At 37.2% G+C, this 24267-nt stretch overlaps 1 protein-coding gene across 3 annotated transcripts in view; it reads left to right on the forward strand.

Moving 5' to 3' along the window:
* rasgrf2b (Ras protein-specific guanine nucleotide-releasing factor 2b) overlaps positions 1 to 24267 on the forward strand; it is a 536042-nt gene that overhangs the window by 382494 nt on the left and 129281 nt on the right. For all 3 annotated transcript variants that reach the window (XM_039759265.1, XM_039759267.1, XM_039759266.1), the window contains exons 5-6: positions 12078 to 12331; positions 17670 to 17749. In XM_039759265.1, the coding sequence (XP_039615199.1) occupies positions 12078 to 12331; positions 17670 to 17749 (334 nt within the window). The remainder of the gene's footprint in view (positions 1 to 12077; positions 12332 to 17669; positions 17750 to 24267) is intronic.

Below are 24267 nucleotides of genomic sequence, written 5' to 3' on the forward strand. Positions count from 1 at the left end.
CCACCCCCTAGTCTGATGTGGTATTACAATTAGTCAAGCCGTTTAGCTGCCTCCTATTCGCACGTGTGTGACAATTGTTATTTTTGTACTTCAAAGTATTTAGGACAATGAATGTTAAACCACAATGGTGACTGCTGAAATCCGGCTTCCAACGGACTGTTACATTTTGCAGATATTTCATATGTGTTTCAATTTTAGAATTCACACATGCATACAGGGCAGGATTATAACTTTATGGTACCCTTGATCATCAACACCTTTGATAGTCTTGCATGGCCAGATGCAATTCTTAAATGAGAATTTTATCTGGGGACAGCAGTGAAAGCCACCTCTGAAAAGGCTCTGTCCATGGGGTTTCTTCCTAAAAATACATCCTCATTTTTATCCAATCCAGGCACTCAAAACAGCCAGGGTTGCATTGTACCAAAAAAAGAGCTTTTTTCCAACTGGATAAGATAAATATGTAAGCCAACTATGAAAAGAAAGGGAGACTGCAAAAGAAACTGTCTGGTCACTCTCACTCCTATAATCTCAAAGTGCTTGGAGAGGCAGGTAATGGCAGAGATAAAAAAGACCATCGATGTAACAGTGGACTCCCATCAAAATGCTTTTAGGAAGAACCGCTCACTATTAACACCATTTCTTCTGTTATTCATCTGGCTCTCACCCACCAGGATAGAAAGAACTCCTTTGTCAAATTAATCATCTTGGATTTTACCTCTGCCATTAACACCATTATCCCCCAAACACTGGTGAACAAAATACTTTGCAACAGGATTTTGGATTTTCTCACAAACAGTCAATATATATACTGTATTATGTAATGAATATATAATATTATATACAACAAACAAACAAAAAATATGTATATATAACTGCTCAAAAAAATTAAAGGAACACTTTTTAATCATAGTGAGACATCTGGGGTGTTGATCTGGTCAGTTAAGTAGCAGAGGAGGTTATTAATTAGTTTCAGTTGCTTTGGTGTTAATGAAATTAACAAATGGTGCACTAGAGGGGCAACGATCAGACTACCCCCATAACAAGTATGGTATAACAGGTGGAGGCCACTAACATTTTCCCTCCTCATCTTTTCTGGCTGTTTTTTCACTAGTTTTGCATTTGGCTATGGTTAGTGTCACTACAGGTAGCATGAGGTGATACCTAGACCCTACAGCGGTTCTCCAGGAAGTTGAGTACCAGAATTGGCAGGTCCACCACTGGCGCCCTGTGCTTTTCACAGAGGTTCACCCTGAGTACATGTGACAGACGTGGAAGGGTCTGGAGAAGCCTTGGAGAACGTTATGCTGCCTGTAACATCAATTAGCATGACTGGTTTGGTGGTGGGCCAGTGATCGTCTGGGGAGGCATATTCATGGAGGGATGCACAGACTTCTACAGGCTAGACAATGGAACCTTGACTACCATTAGGTATCGGGATGAAATCCTTGGACTCATTGTCAGACCCTATGCTGGTGCACCTGGGTTCCTCCTGGTGCATGACAATGCCTGGTCTCATCTGACAATGCCTGGTCTCATCTGGTGAGAGTATGCAGGGAGCTCCTGGAGGATGAAGGAATTGATACCATTGAGTGGCCCTCATGCTCGCCTGACCTAAATCCAATACCTCTGGGACTATGTTTCAGTCCATCCGACGCTGCCAGATTGCACCTCAGACTGTTCAGGAGCTCAGTGATGCCCTGGTCCAGATCTGGGAGGAGATCCCCCGATGCCCTGATGTTGTCAGTCATGCATACAAGCACGCTGGGGCCATACAATCTACTGAGTACGATTCTGAGTTGCTGCAATGAAATTTCTGCAAAATGGACTTGCCTTCCGCATCATTTTTTCACTTTGATTTTTGGGGTGTCTTTGAATTCAGTCTTCTGTAGGTTGATAATTTTCATTTCCATTAAACAATATGGCATTCCTTAATTCCTAACACATTACCCAGTCCGTATCAGTATAGATATTCAGCCATATATATATATATACTAGCAAAATACCCGTGCTTCGCAGCGGAGAAGTAGTGTGTTAAGGAAGTTATGAAAAATAAGGTAACTTTTTAAAAATAACGTAACGTGATTATCAATGTAATTGTCGTAGGCTTATTTTAGTATTGAGAATGATGAGTATGATTGTAAATGTTGTGTATGAGAAATACACATTTTTAGGATGTAAGGATCTCTTTGTAAACAACGCTTGTAGTTCTGCCCTCAGGCTGTAAAATGTCTGCTGAGCTTACTCTTGAGCATGCAACGTACAGTTGGCCTTGTGAGAAGCAATCTTGTGTCAAGTCAATGCCGACCTTTTTTAGAGTCTGGCCCTGTGACTCATTTATTGTCATAGCGAAGCAGACCCTTACTGAAAATTGGAGGCGTTTGAACTGGAATGGGAGGTCAGAGGGTATGAGAGGGATGTGAGAAATAAATACAGTCTTCTCTAAGCCTGTTTCAGTGAAGACAGTTGCCCCAATTAGGTTCTTGTGCAGAGATTCGATCTAAAGCCTGGTGCCATTACAAAGTTTTGGTGGTTGTAAGTTTCGTAGTTAAACGGTGGAGTAAACGAAAAGTTAGGTGTCACCAGTAGGCAGACGTGAAGCAAGGCAAACAATAACAGGCTTAAAGCGGTGGAGTAAAGAAGAAGGGAGCTGTGAGCACAAACAGCTGAGGACAGTAAGGAAGAGAGTGAGGAGGCACATGAGCACGGGATGTCGTTAATGTATGTAGGCAGGGAGCTAACCACATGGTAGGTGTGTGGACAACGACCATGTGGAAAAAGGAAGGGGGACCGGGGGTGGCCCTTGTGTGTGAAATAAATCCTCTTTTAATGGAAATAAGGAATGAAACCGCCAAAAGGAGAGCTCAGTTCCTAAACTTCCTTATGGCGTAATGGTGAGAACCGCCAAAAAGAAGATGTTATTTTCAAAAGTTCATTACGGGGCACAACACAAATGAAACATGCTTAATGTTTGTAAGTACAGTGCAAAGGATGAGCATGGGAAAACTGGAAGTAGCAGAAATAGTAAGGAGGGGTTTCCCCTATCTATATATACAGTTTAGGGGTACACTCATTTCCCCCCCCTTGGGTGTTGTAATAGGACATGAAACATACCTAACTTTTATAAGTACACTGCAAGGAATGAGCATGCAAAATTTCAGCTTCCCACATATATGGAAAGTGGGAGAATTAGTGATGAGTCAGTGAGGGCGTTACCTTTTATATGTGTAGATAGCAAAATACTCGTGCTTCGCAGCGGAGAAGAAGTGTGTTAAAGAAGTTATGAAAAGAAAAGGAAGCAAAATACTCGTGCTTCGCAGCGGAGAAGAAGTGTGTTAAAGAAGTTATGAAAAGAAAAGGAAACATTTTAAAAATAACATAACCAGTGGTAAAGCAAGGAAGAATCCGTAATAAGGACGGTTGGGTGCACGTAAAAGGGGTGCCTGCTAACCTAAAAGGGATATTCGGAGCTGACAGCTTTACTAGTCTGTTGTGGAGCAGGCGTCGGCCATGGATGGACACTAACACTGAGTCACCCGGGTGAGATGGACTTCATTCTTCAATAAAGGAACTGTCACCGAGCCGGTGAGATCGCTTCTTTACATGTAAATTAAGTAAAAGCGTCCACGGTGCACATCAGGATTGGTTGTCGGATTCACTGCAGACTTCCCAGGCTGTGTGATTATAAAATTTTGAAAGAAAGTTCAGATAAAGGACTGGGGAACGTGTGGGGATTGTGTGTGTCTGGGTGTCTAATTTATATGTGTATATAGTTGTAATATATTTGCGCTGTTTATAAATAAGAGATTAGTGCTGCTGATGGATGGCCTTATATGGGCAGGCAGTCAATTACATGGGAGGCATGCGGATGGAGGACGCAATATAGGCAGGCAGCCAACTACGTGGGAGGCGTGGTGATGGGGGACGCAACTCCGCCTCACAAGGCGACCGAGCTGAAGGCTATGGCCATATATATGTACATAAGTAGTATTCAGTTATGACCGTTATGTGTAGAATTTCTAAATGAAACCTGCTTAACTTTTGTAAGTAACCTATAAGGAATGAGCCTGCCAAATTTCAACCTTCTACCTACATGGGAAGTTGGAGAATTAGTGATGAGTGAGTTAATCAGTCAGTCAGTCAGTCAGTGAGGGCTTTATTAATATACATATATAGTGAAAGTAATAGTCCCAACACACAGAAAACGATTTGGGGCAGCCACCCATATACTGTCCCTGGCTGCAAAAGGGTCTTGTAATGAGCACTGATGTGTATAGGTAGAGTTACAGACTGAATTGTTGTGACTGAGGAAAAGATGGCAAATTTAAAGGCAATGCCCAGAAATTACATATGTCGTGGCGCCGGGACCAGAAGTGCCGTTAAATCAGGCAGGTTTTCCTGTATTTGGCCTACAGAGATAACATAAGTAGGTTTAGCGCACTACTCCACTGCCTGGCCTGGTGGGTAATTATCTCCACTTTGTCCACTCAGCTCCTAATCGCACATGTGTGACAATATATATACTGTGTATATATATATATATATATATATATATATATATATATATATATATATATATATATATATATATATATATATATATATATATATATAAAGTATGTTTTTTTTCAAAACAAACAAGCATTCAAATTTGCAGACCACATGAGAACATAAGCAAAGCAAAAAACATTTATTCGCCACCAAAACCCTACCACCCCAACATATATATATAACGTGCAAATTACAAAGACACAGGGGATGCACAAACCAGTGTGTTTCTTCGTGCCAGTCCCAAGCCCGGGTAAATGGGAGGGTTACATCAGGAAGGGCATCTGGTGTAAAATTTTGCCGAATCAATATGCAGACAATACAAATTTCAATACCGGATCGGTCAAGCCCTCAGTTAACAAAGGATGCTGACGGAAATTGACCTGCTGTTGGCCGAAGAAGGAGAAGAAGAGGGAGGAGATGTGACCGAAGGCAGGAGGAGAGGAGGAAAGTAAAGAAAGTGGAACTGAGGGTAAACTTTGAATATTGGCAGTATGATTGGTAAGGGGAGATAGTTAGCAGATATGATGGAGAGAAGGAAGGTTGATATATTGTGCGGGCAAGAGACTAAATGGAAGGGAAGTAATGACAGGTTAATCGGAGGTGGATTCAAATTGTTCTATCATGGTGTGGAGGGGAGAAGAAACGGGGTAGGGGTTATTCTGAAGGGACAGTATGGCAAGAGTGTTTTGGAGGTGAAAAGAGTGTCAGAGTAATGATTATGAAAGTGGAAAGTGGAGATGTGATGATAAATGTTGTTAGTGCATATGCCCCGCAAGTTGGGTGTGCAATGGAGGAAAACAAGATTTTTGGAGTGAGTTGGATAAAGTGATGAACAGTGTTCCCAAGGGACAGAAAGTGGTGATTGGAGCGAAATTCAATTGACATGTTGGTGAAGGGAAAAGAGGAGACGAGGAGGAGATAGCTAGGTATGGTGTCAAGGAGAGGAATGAAGGATTTGCCAAAAGGATGGACATCGCTGTGGTGAATACGTATTTTAAGAAGAGGATGGAACATAGGGTGATCTACAAGAATGGAGGAAGATGCACACAGGTAGATTATATCCTTTGTAGAAGAGTCAATCTGAGGGAGATTGAAGACTGCAAAGTGGCTGCAGGGGAAAGTGTAGTTAAGCAGCATAGGATGGTGGTCTGCAGGATGTCTTTGGAGATCAAGAAGAGGAAGAGAGTGAGGGCAGAGCCAATGATCAAATGGTGGAAGTTGAAAAAGGAAGACTGCTAGGTTGAGTTTATGATGGATGTGAGACAGGCACTGGGTGGCAGTGAAGAGTTACCAGACAGTTGGGCAATTACAGAAGATGTAGTAAGGGTGACATCAAGAAGGGTGCTTTGCATGACAACTAGACAGAGGAAGGAGGAAAAGGAAACCTGGTGGTGGAATTGGGAAGTACAGGAGATTATACAGAAGAAGAGGATAGCGAAGAAGAAGTGGGATAGTCATAGAGATGCAGAAAGTAGGCAAGAGTACAAGGAGATAAAGTGCAATGTGAAGAGAGAGGTGGCGAAGGCTAAAGAAAAGGCGTATGATGAGTTGTATGAGAGGTTGGACACTAAGGAGGGGGAAAAGGGGCCTGTACCGATTGGCTAGACAGAGGGACCAAGCTGGGAAAGATGTGCAGCAAGTTAAGGTGATAAAGGATAAAGATGGAAGTGACTCACAAGCGAGGAGAGTGTGTTGAGCAGATGGAAAGAGTACTTTAAGAGGTTGATGAATGAAGAGAACGAGAGAGGCAGAAGGTTACCTATGAAGAGAATGAAGAAAGGAAAGGCTGTTGGTCCAGATGACATACCTGTGGAAGCATGGAGGTGTTTAGGAGAGATGGCAGTGGTGTTTTTAACTAGATTGTTTAATGGAATCTTGGAAAGTGAGAGGATGCCTGAGGAGTGGAGAAGAAGTGTACTGGTGACAATATTTAAGATTAAGGGGCTGTGCAGAACTATAGTAACTACAGGGAGATAAAATTGATGAGCCACAGAATGAAGTTATGGGAAAGAGTAGTGGAAGCTAGGTTAAGAAGTGAGGTAATGATTAGTGAGCAGCAGTATGGTTTCAGGCCAAGAAAGAGCACCACAGATGCAATGTTTGCTCTGAGGATGTTGATGGAGAAGTACAGAGAAGGCCAGAAGCAGTTGCATTGTGTATTTGTGAACCTGGAGAAAGCATATAACAGGGTGACTTGAGAGAAGCTGTGGTATTGTATGAGGAAGTTCGGAGTGGCAGAGAAGTACGTAAGAGTTGTACAGGATATGTATGAGGGAAGTGTGACAGTGGTGAGGTCTGTGGTAAGAGTGATGGATGAATTCAGTGTGGAGGTGGGATTACATCAGGGATCGGCTCTGAACCCTTTCTTATTTGCAATGGTGATGGACAGGTTGACAGATGTGATTAGACAGGAGTCCCCATGGACTAAGATGTTTACTGATGACATTGTGATCTGTAGCAATAGTAGGAAGCAGGTTGAGGAGACCCTTGAGAGGTGGAGATATGTTCTGGAGAGGAGAGGAATGAAGGACAGTAGGAACAAGACAGAATACATGTGTGTAAATGAGAGGGAGGTCAGTGGAATGGTGGGGATGCAGGGAGCAGAGTTGGCGAAGGTGGATGAGTTTAAATAGTTGGGATCAACAGTACAGAGTACTGAGATGGTGAGAAGAGAGGTGAAAAGAGAGTGCAGACAGGGTGGAATGGGTGAAGAAGAGTGCCAGAAGTAATTTGTGACAGACAGGTACCAACAAGAGTAAAAGGGAAGGTCTACAGGACAGTAGTGAGACCAGCTATGTTATATGGGTTGGAGAAGGTGGCACTGACCAGAAAGCAGGAGACAAAGCTGGATGTAACAGAGTTAAAGATGCTGAAATTTGCATTGGGTGTGACGAGGATGGACAGGATTAGAAATAAGTACATTAGAGGGTCAGCTCAGGTTGGACGGTTGGGAGACAAAGTCAGAGAGGCAAGATTGCACTGGTTTGGATATGTGCAGAGGAGAGATGTTGAGTATATTGGGAGAGGGATGTTAAGGATAGAGCTGTCAGGAAAAGGAAAAGAGGAAGGCCTAAGAGGAGGTTTATGGATGTGGTGAGAGAGGACCTGCAGTTAGTGGGTGTAACAGAGCAAGATACAGAGGACAAAAAGAAATGGAAAATGATGATCCGTTGTGGCAACCCCTAATGGGAGCAGCCAAAAGAAGAAGGTGCAGAAGACAAATTACAAAGACAAAATCCATAGATACAACAGAAAAGCAATCTAGTTCTTAAATGGTTAATGTTAGAATCAGAGTTGATAATGTTGAAATGTTGGCACAAACCAATCCTAAATCGAAGCAGTGGTAATGGTTTGAAACATTCAAGGCAGAAGGCACAATCCTTAGGGGAAGAAACTGGAATAATTACACGCATGGTGTGTAGTTGCCGCCAGTCACAGGAGCATGTCCAAAATTATAATTTAGGTGACCATCTTAATGACTGTGTGAAATGAACCAAAGTATATTCATGGGCTACAGAGTGCTGATGTCTGGATATTGTAGGGGATGAAAGCTAGTTTAAAATTGGCATTGAGGTGATGACAGAAATGTTTTTTCTTGCAACATTTGTTCATTTTTAACACATCCAATGTATATTTATGTGTTTAATAGTGGTCTTTTTAGGAGACTTGTCGGTGGTAGATAATTTATTATAATTAGAAGCTTGCTGTCTTTTGGACTGGGTTAACAAGAACATCATTGTTCTTTGAAGTTCAAAATCATTGCCTCTTATTTGAGCATTGTCTTCATGAGGCATTGGATTGGTTTAAAAATGTAACACTCAGTGAGCCATCTAATTGTTTTCACCCACTTTTAAGCAAAGTTTTCTCATGGTTGTCTCCAGACGAACAGTATATATTACAGCTTCAGTGTCTCAAATGCACAGATGATTCAAATATACAATACAATAAAATAATTTAATAATCTTGGATTAAAGGTGATCAAAATCCAAAAGACAGAAAACTAGGTTCTGTATAAAATGTCTTAGGATGTAAATGAAGGCCAATGTTAGCAGGTTGCTATTAGAATATGTGTAATCAACCACAATTGTTAAGATCTGTGAATAAAAAAATCTTGCTGTTATTTCCAACATACAGAAAGTTTAATTTTTTTTCTTTGTTTCACAGTTTTCTTTGTTTGAAATTATTGCCTTTGGCTTTTTAAAAATGTTCTTCAAGTAATTTATCCAGTTCTTTTTTGCCCAAAAATAGAAAAACAAACACACATCCCTTGTAAGTGTATGTACTAAAGTAAGGTAATAAAATCGGAACAAAGTGCACAAGACATTGCATAGAAAATGAACTATAATTACTACAGTAATAGCAAATCAACCAAATAAGGCAAAACCCAACACATTGTAGCTATTTTTATAAACGCAGGATAATATTCAGTATAATTGTGAATAAAGTGCTGAAGAAGGAAATAGAAAAATAGGCCAAAGCCCAAGTCTTTGTTAGCTAACGTGCCAATCTTATGTTTGCAAGGCTTCATCTTTTCTAAGTAAAAATCCTAGACAAAATCAATTTAATGTGGCTGCATTTCTATAACCTTCATTTTTTAATATACCCACTAAGTTGACACCTGTTCATTTTGTTATCTTTAATTTGGATCACCACATTATATACAGAAAATATGTGCCTAGCACCCAATATTTTGTTATTTTTTGTGAAGTGTTTTTTTAATATATTATTTGTTGCTGTTTTAATGGCAAATGCGAATGAACACAGATAACCATGAAGATTCTTGTGAAATGAATGAACTGTGAGTCAACTTTAGGTTTTATGGTGCCAGCACCCTCTAATATCCTGGTTCTCCTAAGCACTTTCCAGATTGCTCATATGGTTAATCTGGACCTAAATTTATATCCAAACAATACCTCTGTGACCTTTTATTAGGATAAAGTCACCGTCTATGTTGTTTGTTGTAAAACTCAACTAAAGGAATTTGATGTCAGGAAAGGCATACATTCTGCACCAGTTCACTTGAGATTTAATGGAAGGAGCCAGTCAATCTAGATGAAACCTGTTCTGTCAGCACACTAACAGATAAGCTTTATAGTCTGACTGGAAGATGCACATAATACAACAAAACAATTACAAGGGTGTTAACAAAATGAAACTGAAGCCCAAAGAGACAACCAGGAATTTAAGTTGAGAGAACAAAAAGCATCAAAACTGAAAGTAACACACAAGACAAGAGTCAACAAAATATTAGCGGATCTCTGCCATTCTCCAAATACAGTAAATCTTTTTTGGTTTACCATCTGTCTATTTTGACCTCTAATAACTGTCATTTGTCAATTAAATAGGTGTGGTTTTGTGCAGAAATCATTGTTAGTTTGCATTGTAACAGTTTTCTGGAAAATTATTGCACTTTTGCTTATCACTAACTCTTTTATGGGATTGGTGGGGACACTACTCCTAACTGTCATGTTCATAATTTAATTGATTTTCCACAAAAAAACAATTCTCCAGGACCTTTACCATTGGCTTCTTTTTTGCCTAACCTCAAGACGATAGAGATTTTTATCCTAAATGTGAACTTAATTTTAATACAGATCAAAGCTAGTCAATCCGTTTGAGTGAGCAGAGTGGGCTAGTAACACAATACTCTTACTAGCAATGCACAATTTGAAAACTACACCAAATTACACTTTGTTGAACAAGGCTTATGTATATATAAAAAAAAAACACACTGAACATTTCAGTGGACAAAAGAAAAGAAAAGTGTAAGAATATCTCACAAAATGGCCCTGTTATTATAGTATATCTGTTAACCTAAATTTTTACAACTATTACTGAGCATTATTTGCATTATTATCCTCAATTTAGAGGAATCAACAGCTGGAATTAATGTTGGCTGCTGCTTGACAGTAAATTTCAATATCTCTCTGAATAGAATTCTGAATACCTGAAAGGATAAGTTTGATATGTTTCACGTAAAAATGATTTCTTCACAGTCATGGCAGATATTAATTTGCCACATAAAATTGTGTTCTAAAGTGTAGCTTTTTCATAAATTTTAAAATTACTTTGTTCGATCTTGCAGCTTACAATGGGTCTCAAGGGCACATTAGTACAAAAGTGATAGAAAAAGACTTTAAACGTACCAAATATCTCCACTTTAAAGCAGCAAAGGCTTTGATGTAAGAAATGTTGCTTCTGTTTTTATGAGGCATTTTTGTGATAAGGAAAGATAATTAGGAGTAATTATTTTATCACTGATTCCTTGAACTATTTATTTCAGGTAAGAATACATTTCCCGTTCACTTGTCTGCTCACAGCCGCTGCAAAGAATGGAGTTTAGAAATAAGTAAAAAGTGATCAGCACAAAATTTGAGTGATTTGTCCTTGTCCATGTAAATAAAAATAATCTCCATATACTCATTCAAATCTCATGAATACTATGAAAACATTTAACACAGCAAAAAATAAGATTAATAAACAAAACTTACTCTAATGAAAGCATTCCATTTGGTCCTTCAAGTTTTAATCATTTCTTTCAGTTTAATTTTAGAAACTGGAAAAATGTCTCCATAACTTTGTGATTAATGATAGCTAAAAATTCGTCTTTGTCAGTATCATATACTACAGCAATGTGTAAAAAAGCGAGCTCATCCCCGACATGCTTATGTTCTCCAGCAGAGGAGGCAACACATCAGAGTTTCTGCAATAAAGGCACTCTTCCTCAGTGGCTATTACTTCACATTTTCCACACGTGTACCACCAATCACTACTTCCTTGTTGTATTGCCAGATCTTCCAATTGCTTATTGTTCTCTTTTTGTCTCTCTAATTCTGCTCTCCTCTCTGTTCTTTTCTCTTCGATCTCTTCAAGCTCCTCATCAGTATATTCTGACTTGTACAAATACAGTTCTGCGATTATGTTAAATGTATACCTATCTTCATAGTGGAATATTTCAAATGATAGTATATTTTTCTTAATGCTGAAATAATTCAAACCTATAAAGAATTGATTTTCAAAATGAAAATGTCATGTGCAGCATTCACAAAACGAGTTAGAGGAAACCACACCCCTGAAGGAATGAAAGGTTGTGGGGAGGGGTAGACAAATGGCAAGATGAAGTGCATAAACAGTTTTGTTTTAACATGGCTGAATCTAACATATGCCTTTTTTTTACTAAAGCAGTGCTCCCAACCTCTCACTCTCTCTCTCTCAAGCAATATGAATACACTTTTTTACAATAAGTGTGCACTTTCAAGACATGGAGCAATATATGATAACATTCTTGCCTTTGTATTTGATAAATGTAAGCCTTTTTGTCATGTTTGGACTCATGTATCCCTCATCTTATATGATAGTAAGCTGCAAGAATAAACAAGTTATTTTTTTAATTAACAAAAAGCTTCAACTTATAATGCATTTTTATGTGACAAATTAATATATACTATGATTGTGAAGAAATAAAATTGCTATGAAAAATACCAGACTTATCCTTTAACAACACTGTTATTTCTTGTCTCTTTTAGGTTCAGAGCTTCATGAGAGGTTGGTTATGTAGGCGAAAGTGGAAGACTATTGTCCAGGATTACATCTGTTCTCCCCATGCTGAAAGCATGAGAAAAAGAAACCAGATTGTTTTTAACATGGTGGAGGCTGAGACAGAGTATGTTCAACAGCTCTATATTCTAGTCAACTTTTTCCTGCGACCATTAAGAATGGCGGCCAGCTCAAAGAAACCACCCATTAGCCATGATGATGTGAGCAGTATTTTCCTCAACAGGTAAAATATGAAAGAAAAGACAATGTGCGTCTGTAACAAAGTTACTTTAGTGGCTGTGATAAAACTGTATATAATTATAAATCACACAGAGCTTTGTGTATACAGAAAAAAAATATTTTTTTAGTGTGTTGTTTTAACTACTTGTGTTTGCATGAGTCTTTTCAAAATACAGAACTTTACTTTATGAGTGTCAAAGCAGCATCTTAATATATAGTCAAAGGCAGAGACTACTAAGATGGCTATTTAAAAGGACTGGTCATGTACTTTTCATCATTAACATGAATGCTTTCTTGAAAAATAAGTTTCCAGTAGTTGTGGTGATTAAAGATGTTAAAGCTATTTAAAATCATCCAGGATCAATTATATTTGTGCCTTTATCAGTAATGAACACACCACCATTTCCTCCTTGATTGGCCCATTTATGAGAGAAGTACTAGATATAGAACAGATGCAGCATTAAAATGGTAACAGGGATGAGTATATTTCTTCTGGACAAGGGAGAAAAATGATTAAGAAGCAAATAGATAACTATGTCAAATCATATGAAATATATTTCTTCTTCAACCCTATAATATATCACTGTTAAATATATTGATATCACCTAACAATATCTATCAGTCTTGAGGACAACAAGCACCTCATTAAGTTGTGATAATCTAGAGCTGTATCTTTTCCTTGGTTTTAAAATGATGGCTGCATCAGACAGCACAGGTCTAACGAAATATGTATGTAATCTAAAAAAAGTATGCCAGGTCCGCTAAGAGAATCTGGTCTCTTTCAGGGTCCACTTGAAAAACATCAACGATAGAAACATCTTTAATGCAATAATACGGACAGTGACCATTGCAGTATAGATACAAATAATGAACTAAAATGAACTCACAAAAATAAAGAACTAGAGAAGAAGGACAGAAGTAGTCTTTTTAACATTCATATTTAAAATATTTTAAAACTTAGAAATGGTCTTTGCTTATTTATTTAATGTGAAAATGCAAAAAATACAATTAGTTAATGCAATACTTTGTAGACATGCCAACATTGTTTTAACCATTCAGTTTTCAACAACTAATAAGTCATTCATAGATATGTTACATTGCAGAATGATTGAGTATCTAATTTAATCCAAAACTCTCTTAATGTACGTTATTACATCACATGAGTATTGTTCATTTGTTTGCTTATTGCTTAAGTAATTCATCCAAGAAATCTGCCACAATATGTTTCATTTCCTCTAAAAGGTTGTTTCTAAAAAAACTAAAATTATTGTGATTCCATCCTGAATCAGCTAAAAGGGATTTGAACGTATAAAATATAGTATTCACATTTATTATTTTAACCCTGTTCTAAATTTAGCAGTCTTCTAATAGCAACAACCTTGCTCTCAAAGGACTAAAAACTGAGCAAATTTCACCTAAGAAACATAATGGTTTCCCATTCCAGTGGGTTCCCACTGAAAATTGAGATTATAAGTGCAATTTCAGGTTTTTCAGTACCATAAGTATAAAACAGTGTTCTGCCGGGGAAAGAAGTAAAGCAAATTTTGAAGTTCATATAATGTGTAAAGAGCAGGAGATGAAGCTTCATTTTAACCTACTCAAAGATTGAAAAATCTGGAGGACATTAAATTGAGTCATCAGAGTAAACAAGCAAGTGTTTATTAAACAGAAGGTCTAGTAAACACAAGATCACACACTGTGTCTGTAATTTCTGGTAACCAAGAAGCACCAACCTTTATCTTGTCAAATTAGTGATGTCAAGTGTTATGCATCTCTAATTGTCCGAGCACAAAAACACTATGGCAACATTAAGCAAAAGGTTCACAAAGTGTCAGCAGTCATAATAGCATTATGCTACATAGTAAAATGTTTTTAACATCATTAAAGATCATTAAAGGGTGACTCAAAATTGTAGAACTGGATTATACTATAAATTCCCATCAAGAAAAAAAAACATCAGGAAGGGCATAAACAAACAAGAGAAATTATCAAAAAATCCAAATTAAAACAGAAGGGTGTTTGAAACTAAATTTAGGCTGAGTTAGGATGTCCCTATCAGCTAAATAATGTTCTGGTTATGAATTCTGAGGCTATTTAATTAATGCTACTTTATATAGATGTAGTAGTAGCAGCAGCAGCACCTAGATTTTTCCTTCAGATCCCTAAACTCAAGCACACGTTAGTTCACAATATTAGACTTCTACCTGCAGATTATTTACTTTATTTTGCACTGCTGCTATTTTAAATACGAGCCTTTGAACCTCTGGATCATTGACTGTTAAAAGTCCAAATTAATGTCACCCCCATTTAGAACGTTCTATTTAATTCCAGATGGACAGTATTAAAAAGGGTGGCAAACATCATTTATATATATTTTTAAGATAATATTAGAATAATCATCAGTTGCAGCATGAGCTGCTACACTAAGGGCAGGGAACAACCACCAAAAGTCACTGGTTAACAACAAAAACTATTTTTAAAACAAAGCTACATCTATCTTGTTTATATTTAAGGAAAGTGTCCAAACACTTTGTTGTAATGAATAGTATGAATGGATAAACATCTTTCTTTTAGATTTTCAAGCAGTCAAGGATGTTAGCAATCAGTCATAACATACACTGTTAGATCATAAAATTTAAATCGGTAAAACCAAAATTAATAGCTAAAAAAACTAAGACAAAATCAAAATTCTTTCCAAAATTAGTTATTTGCTCAACCAGTAGTTACTTGGCCAAAAAAAAAAAAAAAAAAGAAAATTCAGTTGTGCATGTATTTTTACATGTAGGAAGTAGAAATGTGAGATTTAAATCCACAATGGGAGGTTAGTACTATTTATGAGAAGTTTATGACTCATAGTAGACTTACTACTATTGTGACAAGATACAGTGTCTGCATCTGGACAGTGGACTGACGCGATTATATAATCAAGAAAGCTATTAGAATGTTAGCTTATATAGCACCTGCAATATGTGAAGTATAAGCTGAAGAAGGTTACACTTAAGCTATATAATGCACTAGTGAAGCCTCTCTTGGAATATTGTGTGCTCCAGGTTAGTCTATATATTACAAAAGCACACAGTAATGTTTGGATGAAAGCAACTAGGCTGATTCCAGGACTGAGAGGTATAAGGTATGAGATGAATATGATGTAGTTGAACCTTTTTGGTTTAAGCAAACAGAAATAAGAGATGACATGATTGTAGTGTTTAAAATCATGAAGGGATTTAGTACCATGGATCAAAGCTTTCAAATACTTACTTCAACAGTAAACTTGTTAAAGATAAATGTTACACAAATGTAAGAATGTTTTTCGTCACATAAAGAATCATATACACATATAATACATTACCAGATAGTTTGGTAGAGAGTTAGACTTTAGAGACCTCCGAATCTCAACCAGATGTTTTTGTTGGAGAAACTAAGTGGATAGCATTGGCAAGCTTTGCTGGGTTAAATGGCTTGATCTTATCACAATTGTTCTAATGTACCTGTGAACACATAAATAACAGCCAGACACACCAAATGGGACTTCTCACAGAAAAAGTCTGAAAATGGTGATGCAGTGATGTTTCCTGTATGAGAACAAAAATTGTAAAAATAAATGATAAAATTAATTGCACATTAAAACCAAGTCAGAAATGAATAATTAATGTGCTCCTGACATAGTCAAAACCAAATTTAGAACTGAATGTAATTTACTGTAAACTAAGTTTTGTCATAATTATGTTTCATGTGTAAAATCACACACTTCCCAAGGATTATTCCTGCCTTGTGCCCTATGGTTGCAGGGATCGGCTCCAGCTTCTCCATCAACCTGCTAATGATAAAGCAGGTTTAGAAGATAGATGTAAAATACATATCGCAAGATGATCCTGAATGTGATTTTTTATTGTCATATGTGATGGATTAATTTGCCAATTATACAGTACATGCACAGTATATATTATATAGACAATGAACAAAGAGATTGTGTAATGTCCACAAATAATAATATTTCTTACTATAATATTTCATAACAACCAGCAAAGATACCTACTGCTTTACTTCCCAGTTTTATTGCTGTGTCTAAAATGTATTCAGGGTTATATACGTAATTTTCAAACCTTTGTTTTACAAAAATGTTACATAAAACTCATAGACAGAACTTTATTTGTCCACAAGAGGAATTTTGGCTTTTTGCAGAAACTCTTTAAATAAATAAATATGTTTATATACACACACTATGGTCTGAAGAAATGCCTGAATGAGTAAAAAGGGAAAAAAATAAAAAGAAAGAAAAGAAAACTTCTGACTTGGAAGTTACAGTCACAGTGAGGCATTATGCAGGCGTAGTGCTGTTGTTATAAAGAAGCTCCAGTAACATTTTTTGCCACACTTCTACTGAATAATTTGTTGGCTAAAAATCCTTAGTGTTAGCGTGTCTGAGGATGTGCAGCATTGTTCATAGTGGTGCTCAGTGTTGTTTTAATCCTCTCCTTTACTTTTACCTCCAGGTGATCGAGAGTGTGTCCCAAAACTGACTCTGCCCTTTTAGTTAGCTTGTTAACTCAGTGTGCCTCTCTTGAAGTGATGTTACTAACCTACACACACCACAGCATAGAAAATTGCACTGGCCACTGGTTGTAGAAGATGTGAACGATGATACTCACTGCTTTGCCCTTTCTTATATAGTTCCTCTGTGTTCTGAGACCAGTTTGACCTGACTTTAATGTGCACCTCCAAGTAATTCTAAAAGTGGACCATCTCTACATCCACTCCTTGAATAGCAATCGGACATAGAAACATAGAGTCTCTTTGGTGCCAAAAAAGTCAATAACCAGTTAATTGGTTTTGCAGATAATTGTCTTTGCGCTAAGAAACAAATTTCTCTACCTGACTCCTATACTCTGTCTCATCCCCTTTATTAATACATCCCATAAATGCATGTTCATCTGAGAATTCTTGCAAGTGAAATGACCTGGTGTTTTATTTATAGTCAGAGGTGTACAACATGATGATAAAAGGAGACAAGACTGATCCTTGTGTTGTTCCAATGTTGCTCACATCCATATCAGATAACACAGGAATATTAGAGAAATGATGAAATACTGTGCCTGCATCTTTTGACTTTCACCACTCGGATACAGTAGCATATCTTTGACAGCCAGTGCTTCTTCAGATACATATAAATTATGTACAGTGAAGTGTCATTAACAAAATGCATAACTGCACAGAATATCTGAAGCACAGAAAGCCTGCTGTCTCGATTGCTTTTTGTTGTTCGAATGGGTATGGTGCTGTTACAATTTGTTTCTTTGAATAGAAGTACAATTGTTTTATTTTTTTTTTTCTCTTTTTTTCAGTGAGACAATTATGTTTCTTCATGAAATATTCCATCAAGGCCTCAAGGCTAGGATTGCTAATTGGCCTACATTAGTTTTAGGTAAGTCTGGAAATATTCTTTTGATGAATTAAACAAGTAATTAAGGCAAACAATCTGTTTTTATTTTAATTTTTGAATAATCCAGCATAATAACATGATAATATAAATGAACTATTTATCTCAGTGAAAATAAAATAAAATTGGAATTAATTTTAGTACACAGTTAAACAGGTAATAATAGAGTATAGCCACAAAAATAGAATAAAGGCAGATCACAAAGGAAGAGAAAGACCAAGAGACAAACGTCAAAAACATTTTAAGTGTCACAACCAGTAGGTCTGCACTGTATTTCATTCATCAGTGCCAATATTTTATCCAAATATCAAAGTCAAAATAATCTCAGCCATAAATTGAAGTAGAGTCAACTACAGAGATTTGCACAGTAAAGTCTTTTAGCAGATATCCACAATCATGGACTTTACCTGGCATATGGCACTGCTTTATAAAGTATAGCATGACTGATGTCACGTGGCCAACTTACAAGAATGATGCCCCCTAGCAACAATCTGTCTTAAAATGGCAATGGATTTACAAAATGGCAGTGCTCATTAAAAATAAAATATTAACACAATAAATACAAAACAGAGACCATACAAAATGGAAGTAATGATTTGTTTGGATTCTCAGTGATCCAGAGCCCCTGAAAAGCTGTAGTTGTTAAATATAGAAAAAATTACTAAAGTTTGCAAAATCATAAGAATTTAAAGTCTATTCTTGAAATCAGGTTTACCATTAGTAGGTTTGGTTATTTGTTTGAATGAATACATATATGTTGATATAAAGTGTGCATCCTTTATGGAGTTATTTTGGTCATAACTTTGATACATTGTATTATTTTAGCTCAGTAACTTATAAAGCATCTGGATCTTCTCTAGGTTAATGTTCCTATAAGACATACTTATTTTTTGTCTGATATTAATGGGTAACAAACAGTTATCATTTGAAGTATCCATGAGCTGGGACAGATTTATCTGTGACATTTAGTTTTCATGAAGCTATCACTAATCTTGAATTCATTTTAACATAATATATTGTTTATGTGTATGTAATTTACTTTCCTGATCTGCTTATTGTTTAATTGGCTTCTTTTCTTAAAAACCTGAAGAAATAATGGGCCAGTGTCTGTATTAACTATAGTAAATGCACATCACAAAATTATTTTTGAGGATTCATTTATACATTTATGTGATTTGTGCAACCCCCGCATATCATACTAAAAATATATTTGTATTTATTTGATCAATTGTTTAATTTTGGCATAGTACGTCATCACAATGGTTTTCTCTAGTTATCCCCCTTTAGGTCCCCCAGCCTACTTACCAGAGATAAAACCTTTTCTAAAATATTTGCACAATACTAGCGCTGTCCTTCTCTGTAATCATGAGTGTTTAAAGATACTTTCCGAAAGGATAAATAGCAACCTTAATGAGGTACAAGAGCCCAGATAGCCCAATAGCTTATACTGTCCATCCTGCACCTTGGTTGGGTGCCACAGAGTGTTGGAGGCTGTAGGCAAGCTGTAACAACTCTCTCTGTGCCGCAGCAGTGTTTCATCAGAGGATACCTGTGCCTACCCATATTAAACAGGGTCTGTATCATACTTTATTAATACATTTAATTATTAATGTTTTAAATATATTAACAGATCAAAAGTGATGGTGTCCATCCATCATTTGTTCTACTATTTGGTGTGTTGATGTTCCCTTCCATATCTTTTGCTTTTATCTGCCCACCACAAGAGTGGGGAGGTCACTCCCTCTATTTCAAGTTTATCAGGTAAACAAGCATGTCCTCAAGTCACCTCTTGGGGCCTGCATTTTTGATGCGTTTTTGACACCTGCATCTCTTATCCAATTCAAGCTTTGCAATGTAACAAAGCCAGAGAGTTTTTACATTTCCATTGCACTACAGCACTGAACAAGTAAGCCTTTGATTTGCAAGCTTAAACCTTACTTACTATTTCCTTTTTCTCTTAAAATAAACATCTGAAAATGATATTATTGAATAAAATTCCCAAAAATTCACATAATCTGTCAATAGCATAAGAGTAGGGTGTAGTTATTGAATATGCTGCTAGCTATTGTTTGCTTGAAAAGTGCTTAATCAGTCTGTCAAGTAGCATTGTGTTGAGTTGATCAAGTGCATATTTCTTTTGCTTATTCTGCAGGTGACTTTGGCCATTTTTTTCTCTCCAAGCTACCAGGGCAGACTTTCAAGAGATAATAATGATCATGTTTTTCAACATTGAAGGACATGTTCATACAGAGTTTGTTCTCCATAAACATACTGTTAATCAGTGCCATCACAATGAAATAGTGAGCTGTCTACAGGACAGCAAAAGGAAAAAGTTTGTAGTATGACTATATACCTGCACACACTGGACTGTCGGTCAATGAGTTTTTGATAAAAAACAATGTGGTTGTTTCTTCGCTTCTGCACGCTACATTCCCCTTCCACACACACACAAATCCCCACCTCCAGTAGGTTGAGAGCACGTCCCATTACAGAGCTTGACTTTATAATTAGCTTGTTGATTCTGTGGGCCTCTCTTGAAGTGCTGTTACCAACCCAGCACACCATAGCGTAGAATATTGCACTGGCCATCACAGAATTGTACAGCAAGTAAAATATTCCAGTACCACTTTAAAGGAGCTTAGCCTACTAGGAAAAAAATGTTTTGCTGATGTAATCATAGGCCATGCTAACTGAAGTGGTAGGAATTTTTGATAAAATATGGAGAGTGTGGGGAGACTGGTCATTGAAAGAAAGTGGTGGTGAATGGAGAGAAAATCTATTTAAAAAGTGGTTCAGGGTGTTAACCTTGTCTACATTCCCTTCAAGCCCTGATTTCTGAGTGAGTTTTTTTTTTTCTCTTCAAGTTTCCTTCCAGTCACTCAGCTTTTTCTTGAGTATTTTATATCTTAATACCTTTATAGCCTCTCTATCCCCAGATCTGAATGCAAATTATTTTCATTCAAGAGACTTTTTAGCTCCTTGGTAGTCCAGGGCTTTTTGTTTGGAAAGCTACCCACTATTTTTGAGGATATAATTGTGTCAAAACAGATGTTAATGGAGTCTGTGATGCAGTGACTGAAATTCTCGATATTACTTCTGTGTGACTCACACATCATTTCCCAGTCTGTCTTTTGGAAGCAGTTATTAAGAGTCATTTCAGCTTCCAGGCTGTACTTCTTCATTATGCTGGTGGTAATAGGTTACCATTTAATAAAAGGCTTGTACATGGGAATAAAATGGATCAGATTATGGTCAGATCTGTCCAAAGGTGCCATAGAATTACATTTAAAGGAATTAGAACATTAGAACACTCTAGACGAGAACAGGCCATTCAGCCCAACAAAGCTTGCCAGTCCTATCCACTTATTTCTTCCAAAAAACATCAAGTCGAGTTTTGAAAGTCCCCAACATCTTACTGTCTACCACACTTCTTGATAACTTATTCCAGGTGTCTATCGTTCTTTGTGTAAAAGAAAACTTCCCAATTTTTGTGCGAAATTCACCTTTAACAAGTTTCCAACTGTGTCCCCATGTTCTTGATGAACTCATTTTAAAATAACAGTCTTGATCCATTGTCCTAATTCCCTTAAAATTTCCTTTAATTCCTTTTAAACACTTCAATCATGTCACCTCTTAATCTTCTTTTGCTTAAAATTTATAGGCTCAGCTCTTTTAATCTTTCCTCATAATTCAACCCCTGTAGTCCTGGAATCAGCCTAGTTGCTCTTCTCTGAACCTTTTCTAGTACTGCTATGTCCTTCTTGTAGTCTGGAGACCAAAGCTGCACACAGTACTCAAGATGAGGCCTCACCAGTGCATTATAAAGGATGAGCATAACCTCCTTGGACTTGTACTCCACACATCGTGCTATATAACCTAACATTCTGTTAGCCTTCTCAATGGCTTCTGAATACTGTCAGAAAGTCGATAGCTTTGAGTCCACTATGACTCCTAAATACTTCTCTTAAGGTGTACTCTCGATTTTCCGACCGCCCATTGTATATTCAAACCTAACATTTTTACTTCCTATGTGTAATGCTTTAAATTTACTGATATTAAATTTCATCTGCCACAAATCTGCCCAAGCCTGTATGCTATCCAAGTCCTTCTGTAATTATATAACAGATTCCAAATTATCTGCTAATCCACCTATCTTGGTATCATCTGCAAACTTAACCATCTTGTTACTTATATTCCTATCTAAATCATTTATATATATTGAAAATAGCAGCGGCCCAAGCACTCACCCCTGTGGAACACCAGTCTTAACATCAGCCAGTACTGATGAGGTTCCTAGCACCATCACCCTCTGCTTTCTGTGTCTGAGCCAATTCTGCACCCATCTAAAAACATCACCCTGAACTCCCACTTCTTTTAACTTGATGCCCAACCTCTCATGTGGCACCTTATCAAATGCCTTCTGAAAGTCCAGATAAATAATATCATATGCTCCACTTTGATCGTATCCTTTTGTAGCCTCCTGATAGAATTCCAGCATGTTAGTAAAACATGACCTCCCTTTTCTGAACCCATGCTGACTGTTCAGAATAACTCCTGTCCTTGCCAGGTGTTGCTCAATCTTATCCTTAATAATTCCTTCCATTAATTTCCTGTGATGCATGTTAAGCTTACTGGCCTATAGTTGCTTGGATCTACACTCTCACCCTTTTTATATAATGGGATGATATTTGCCAATTTTCAGTCCTTTGGAATCACTCCAGTGCGCAGTGACTTCCTAAAAACATGTGTCAAGGGTTTATATATGTACTCACTAGCCTCCTTAAGATCATGAGGATAAATATTATCTTGTCCTAGTGATTTGTTTGATTTCAGCGTACTTAATCTGAGCAGCACTTCTCCCTCTACAATTTCCAGATCCCCCAGTATCTCCTTAGTAGTTGTGTTTACCTCTGTTTAACATATGAATAGAGCAGCTCTGTTGTTTCCTTGAGTCGAACATGACACATAATGGTGAATATTTTTCATTGTTCCCTCCAATGTGACGTGGTTGAAGTCACTACTTTTTATAACTGCAGGGTCAGAATAATTAATCAATACAGTTATGGTAACAGAATAAATTTTAACATTAATAAGGATGATGTAACTTATCTTTCTTGGCAAATGAATTAGATGAATTCCAGCCGCCAGAATTTCAATTTCTGTATTACAGACTATAGTTATAACTGTAATACTGTATGCTCCATTTTATACCATTTCTGTTTCACACAGGCAACTAGACCCCACACCTGCCTTTTTTTCCACACTGCAATGAGTCACTGTCTCCTCAAATAAGATTAAATCTGTTCTGCATTAAAAATAGTGTCAGGCATATCAGATTTCAGCCAGCTCTCTGTCACGCACAAAATGCCACAGTACTTGTATGTGCCATGACCTGCTCTGAGAGTACATAATTCATCCATATTCCTAGAGAGCAACCAAACATTGCCCATGAGAATGTGTAGCTGACCTGTTCTGAATCCTTTCTTTGTTGCTCTTATTCTTGCTCCAGTTCTGTACCTTATCTGCCCCCGGACAAACAATCCCTGTGGTAGGGTGAAATAGAGCTGCTTAGGCATAAGATCACAAGACAACAGCTAATCACAGAAACATTTAATACAGTTTCTCAGTGATTCTTAAAATGTCCAGGTCTTGTTAAATGCAAGGTAGCCTTCAGATGCTGTTTACTCTTCCTGTGACGTACCCAAGTCTATAGCCTGTCCAAGAGACAGTTGAGACAAGCTAGAGCGCACGTTTGCAATGATACCAGCAGATCATTGGTAAATTTCAAATGCACATGTATATATTCAGGTCCATTTTATGATGAGGGCAGTACAGTGGTGCAGTGGTAACACTGCCGCCTCATAATGTGATGAACCATCCAAAGCTAGACTCCCATGACCAGTACTTAAGTTGATGCAAGAACACATTGAATGCTATTCCAAATCTTTGAACTGGCAGGCAATTTGAAATTAATTGAAACTGTAGTATGGTACTTGCCCATTAATATAAATATATGCCTCTTTCCTCATTATCATCTTCAGTCCACACCTCAGTGAATTTATCCTACATTAAGGGAAAATGGGTGACAGACTCACAGGTTTTTTTAGGTACTTCTAGTAAAGCAGCTACTGAGTGTGTATACCGTAGCGAATGTTTCTATTATCTGTATGGTGAAGTTGGCCACTATTACGAGTTATATTGTGCAACTTTAAATATATTGTAGTTCACTGAAAATCATTTAAGAGTAGTGAAGTTGCTGCTCTTCTCACCTGTGCCTCAATTCCATAATTTTAAAATGTAAAACACTAAACTAACTATATCAGCAAGGCAGCTTCCCATTTGAAATCACTGTGACCCCAGTGAGAGGCCTAAGGGAAATTTTTTAAAAAGTTCACTGAAGCTATTGTTAAGATTCACATTCATCAATTGCCAATGCCTGTTTCTTTAGATTTTACTTATGAGTAGAACTCCTCCAGGTATGGTTTGGGCTTTATTCCTGATGC

The sequence above is a fragment of the Polypterus senegalus genome, chromosome 7 (genome assembly GCF_016835505.1).
Source record: "Polypterus senegalus isolate Bchr_013 chromosome 7, ASM1683550v1, whole genome shotgun sequence".
Classification (NCBI taxonomy): domain Eukaryota; kingdom Metazoa; phylum Chordata; class Cladistia; order Polypteriformes; family Polypteridae; genus Polypterus; species Polypterus senegalus.